This window comes from Dipodomys ordii, unplaced genomic scaffold, assembly GCF_000151885.1.
Source record: "Dipodomys ordii isolate 6190 unplaced genomic scaffold, Dord_2.0 Scaffold356, whole genome shotgun sequence".
Classification (NCBI taxonomy): domain Eukaryota; kingdom Metazoa; phylum Chordata; class Mammalia; order Rodentia; family Heteromyidae; genus Dipodomys; species Dipodomys ordii.
Window position 1 is genome coordinate 93,264 of NW_012267572.1, and position 4,489 is coordinate 97,752.

At 36.6% G+C, this 4,489-nt stretch overlaps 1 protein-coding gene across 1 annotated transcript in view; it reads left to right on the forward strand.

The window, feature by feature from the left end:
* The window catches only part of LOC106001669 (cytochrome P450 2C5-like), a 72,792-nt gene that overhangs the window by 56,806 nt on the left and 11,497 nt on the right, over window positions 1-4,489 (forward strand). The window contains exon 6 of the mRNA XM_013036694.1: window positions 3,838-3,979. Within this exon, the coding sequence (XP_012892148.1) occupies window positions 3,838-3,979 (142 nt within the window). The remainder of the gene's footprint in view (window positions 1-3,837; window positions 3,980-4,489) is intronic.

Here is a 4,489-nt window from a genome sequence, read left to right on the forward strand (position 1 = left end):
TTTCATGTACTAGGGCAGCCTCTGCGGGGCCCACCCTCTGCTTCTAATACCGATAGATCCCAAACTGCACTTGCCTATAGAAACACCTGTGCTGACTTAAAACTGCAGTTTCTCTTGTTTGTCAAAGGAAGTAATATTCTCACCAGTAAGAGCTTTAGAGGTTATCTGAAAGCAGTAATCTGACACTGGTTAGGAATACAAATGAGAATTAAACATATACCAAGTATGGAATGTCCAATAAGCATTATCAATGGGGCTCTAGAAATGAAGTTAGAATCCACAGACCTTTGTTTTGTTCTTTGTGAATCATGACAAGCCTTCTGTGTGTGTTGATGTGAGGATGAATGATAATGTTGTATCAACTGCCCCGTCCATTGCAAGGTACATTATAGGCCATCTCCAAGTGACAGCTATAGTAAACCTCCTTTATAGCATATGATCTTTGCAAATATTTTATGTTTGCCAAAATAAAGAAGCATAAAAAGTACAATGATGATATCAGTTTTGTTCAGGCTCACTCTGAGGAACAAAAAATGACCTCTTTCTCTAGTATTTTTTTTCTTTTCATTTTCCAGTTCTCAAAAGTCTATGTCCCTGTGTTCACTCTGTATTTGGGCATGAAGCCCTCTGTGGTGTTGTATGGATATGAAGCAGTGAAGGAAGCTCTGATTGATCAGGGGGAGGAGTTCTCTGGGAGAGGCAGGCTCCTATGGGCTGAAAAAGCTACCAGAGGCCTTGGTAAGTGTACATATTCATGTGTATGTATATTTGTGTGGGTTGCAGAGGATGTGTGGATAAGGAGGATGGAAAAAGAGCCAAAGCTTGGCCATACCTGTACCTGCCTTCTGTCGCCTTCCTTTTCCTTGCTTGACTTCTCCATCCATGTTTCTGCTTCCCCTCATTTAGGAATTGCTTTCAGCAATGGATATACATGGAGAGAGATGAGGCGCTTCTCACTCATGACCATCAAGACCAGCAGTGCTTGAAAAAGTAAGTTATCAGTTATATAAAGGAAGCTACACTAAACATCCTGGGAAACAAAATTAATTTCTCAAGTAATTAGGATACATTTACTCTTTTTATATAAAATTATATAATAAGGAGAAGCAGGATGCATATGGCATGTGAATAGAAACAATTTCCCTGCAAAATATGTGTCATTATGTAAAGATGGGTGTCATTATAATATACTGTGTACAATAGAATATGTGAATATTTTAGATGTTCTCTAAGTCAGAATTGGTTTTGAAGAAATAATTTTAGAATAATCCTTAATTGGTCATGGTTAATCTTCCTTATAAAGGATTTTCAATTGTGGTATTTAAAAATATATATCACAATATCATTTTTTTATGCTTTTCACATTTTTATTATCAAATATATTGTGCAAAGGCTTCTATTGTGATATGTTACAAATGCATATAATGTAATTTAATCAAATTCACCTCTTCTGTTTGTTTACTAATTCATCTTCTTTATATAGATTTTTGAGGTTTCCCTTATGTTTTTTCACATAAACATATAATGAGTATATTATATATGTAACATATATGTAAAATACATATAGATAATGCATAGATAACATACATATTATATACATATATAATATATTGCAATCAACTAAGCAAAGTTTGAATTCTTATAATGTACCATGTAATTACTATAACACACTTATGACAGTCTAGTGTGAATTTACAGTGAATTAGTGTCTGAGTATACTTTTAATCCTCCCCCCTCCAATTGCATCCTTCTTTTATTTTTGTCACACATTACATATTTAATACATTGGGTATCCATAGAATTCATCTATGATTGTTGCTTCCTATATTTCCCTTAAAAAAATATGTAGCCGGGTGCCAGTGGCTCATGGCTGTAATCCTAACTATTCAGGAGGCTGAAATCTGAGGACCCAGGTTCAAAGCCATCCCAGGCAGGAAAGTTCGTGTGTCTCTTAACTCCAATAAACCGCTAGAAAACCAGAAGTGGCGCTGTGGTTCAAGTGGTAGATCGCTCACCTTGAGGTGAAGAGCACAAGGACAGCGCCCAAGCCCAGAGTTCAAGCCCCACGACGGACAAAAAAAAATGTATATAATCTAAAAAGAGGTTGAATAAAACTACCATATAATTAACATTCATATTTTCTATTTGGTTATATTTAACAATGATATATGTATTTCTTGACTTGGTGTGAACTTATTGTTGAATATGCTTCAGTTTCTACTTGAAAGCTGATTCCCCTTAGCACTTCTTGCATGGTAGATCTGTTCATGACAGACTCTCTTCTCTTTTATTTACCTTAGTAGTATTAACTTCTCCTGGGTGATGATAGCATATGAGATAAATTAGTGTTTTAGTCCATGACATGGAATCATTCGATTTTCATTCAATTATATTTCCATTAATTTTTCAACACTTATACAGCCTAGAGTATAATAGTCTAGGTGACCCACAACTATTAACTCTCCAAATTTATTGTGACAGATGGAAGCTTTAATATTATTGTTTGAACATATTATTCTAGGGTAAGTTGACCTCAAGATTTAAGATTACCTGTAGTTTGATGATCATAGAAAAGTACGTAAAGTAGGTATTACCAAAGTTTGTTTAACTTGACCAGCTTTCAAAGCATGTGATGTTGACATAGTCCAAGGAGATGACCCTTTTCCAAGAAAGTACAAATGTTGAGAGGATCCGTTTATTATCATTGTTTTAATTACATATTATTAGACATACTGCAAGTCATCTGGAGATTACAAAATCATGATGGACTTCATGTTGGCCCAGGGACCAGTTCCAAATGATTTATTTTGACCATTTAATGATTTCCTCGTTCAACATCTAAAACTACAACCTTGTAGACAACTTGGTTTTGGGCCATCTTCTCAGTCCTTGGCACTGCTTCTTCCATCCTCTCTCCTTTGTTCCAATGACAAATTAATGTGAACACTTATTGTCTTCATGATTAGTGTCTCTTCAGCTCACGCATTGCTATTTATTCCTAGTCAGGTTCCCTAGACCACCTGACTTCGTGCTTCCCTTCTGCTGACTCATCGGGTTTTGATGAACCCATTCTCGTTCCTTGTGACTCCTAAGTTTTGCTGCCTTTTAGCATTTTCACAAGCAATATTGAGCATATGCAAATGTGTGATACAAGAAGTTAAATTGCTAGAGCTCTAGCCTTGAGCTGAAGAACTGAGGGACAGCGCCTAGGCCCAGAGTTCAGGCCCATGACCGGACCAAAAAAAAAAAAAGAAGTTAAATTGCAATGAGGAGCCATGCTTGTAAAAATACTATCAAGGGGCTGAGATTTAAGGATCAAACTTTGAAGGCAGCCTGGACATAAAAGTCTTTTTGAGACTCTTATCTCCAAATTAAACAGAAAATAGTGGGAAGTGGAGCTGTGGTTCAAGTGGTATAGCACCAACCTTAAGAAAAGAAGCTCAAGGACAATGCCCACACTCTGCTCAATCACATCAACAGCAAAAAAAATTTACTTGCAGATTTTTGCTTCAGGCTTACAACACCTGTGTCCCTAACTTTCCTACTTCTAGTATTCAATTTTCTGATCCTTTAATATTTAGAGAAAATTCAGTTATTAGTAGCTTAAATGAATGATGAGTTTCATGACCTCAAATACATTCACAGCACCAGATCAGAGTAAGGACAGCCCAGGAGGGCTGAAGCCTTACTTAGTCTAAACTAGTCACCATCCCACTGTCAATTGTGCATTGCTCTTATTCCTTTACTCTCCAACTTTGTACCACTGTGGGATACTGTGAATTCACTGTCATCACATGTGCTGGTAAATAATTTAATTGCATCAAATCTTAGGAGCAGGAAAATAACAAGGAATCATCGGAATTTACTAATGAAGGTTTGACAATACTTGCATCTGATTTATTTGGTGCTGGGACAGAAACGATGAGCACAACACTGAGATACTCCCTGCTGCTCCTGATGAAGCACCCTCAGGTCACAGGTAAGAGCACAGGGGGATACCTAGGTGAATCTTTGAAAAATATAGGAAAGATGCTGGTAGTGATTTGCCTTGTCAGGTATGTCTCACAGCTCAACATCCAGCTGAAATCAGAGAGAAGTGATGAGAACAATATAGTAGGAAAACCAGTGAGACTTTGTCTTGCATCTGGATTTTCTAGCAGGTAATCATTGGAAAATGACTCAAGCATAAATTGACATACAATAACATATTGATTTTACACCCAAAACTGCAGCTTTCCCAATGGGTTCTTCTATATATTTTTCCTCATTCTGGCTATTCTAATACTGCCATAGGCCCAAGAGCTCTCTTGTCACCAATGCATAAGTACAAGTCCTAGAAATTAATGAGGATGTATGAGATAAATTCTATTCCTGAATATTTTCTCATTAGAAATGTACAGATGCCATACCAGAAGGAATTTTACAATTTCAGAAATCTAAGTCCATAAAATTTATGTTTGGTAAAGTTAGAATTTTACAAGGGCATCTG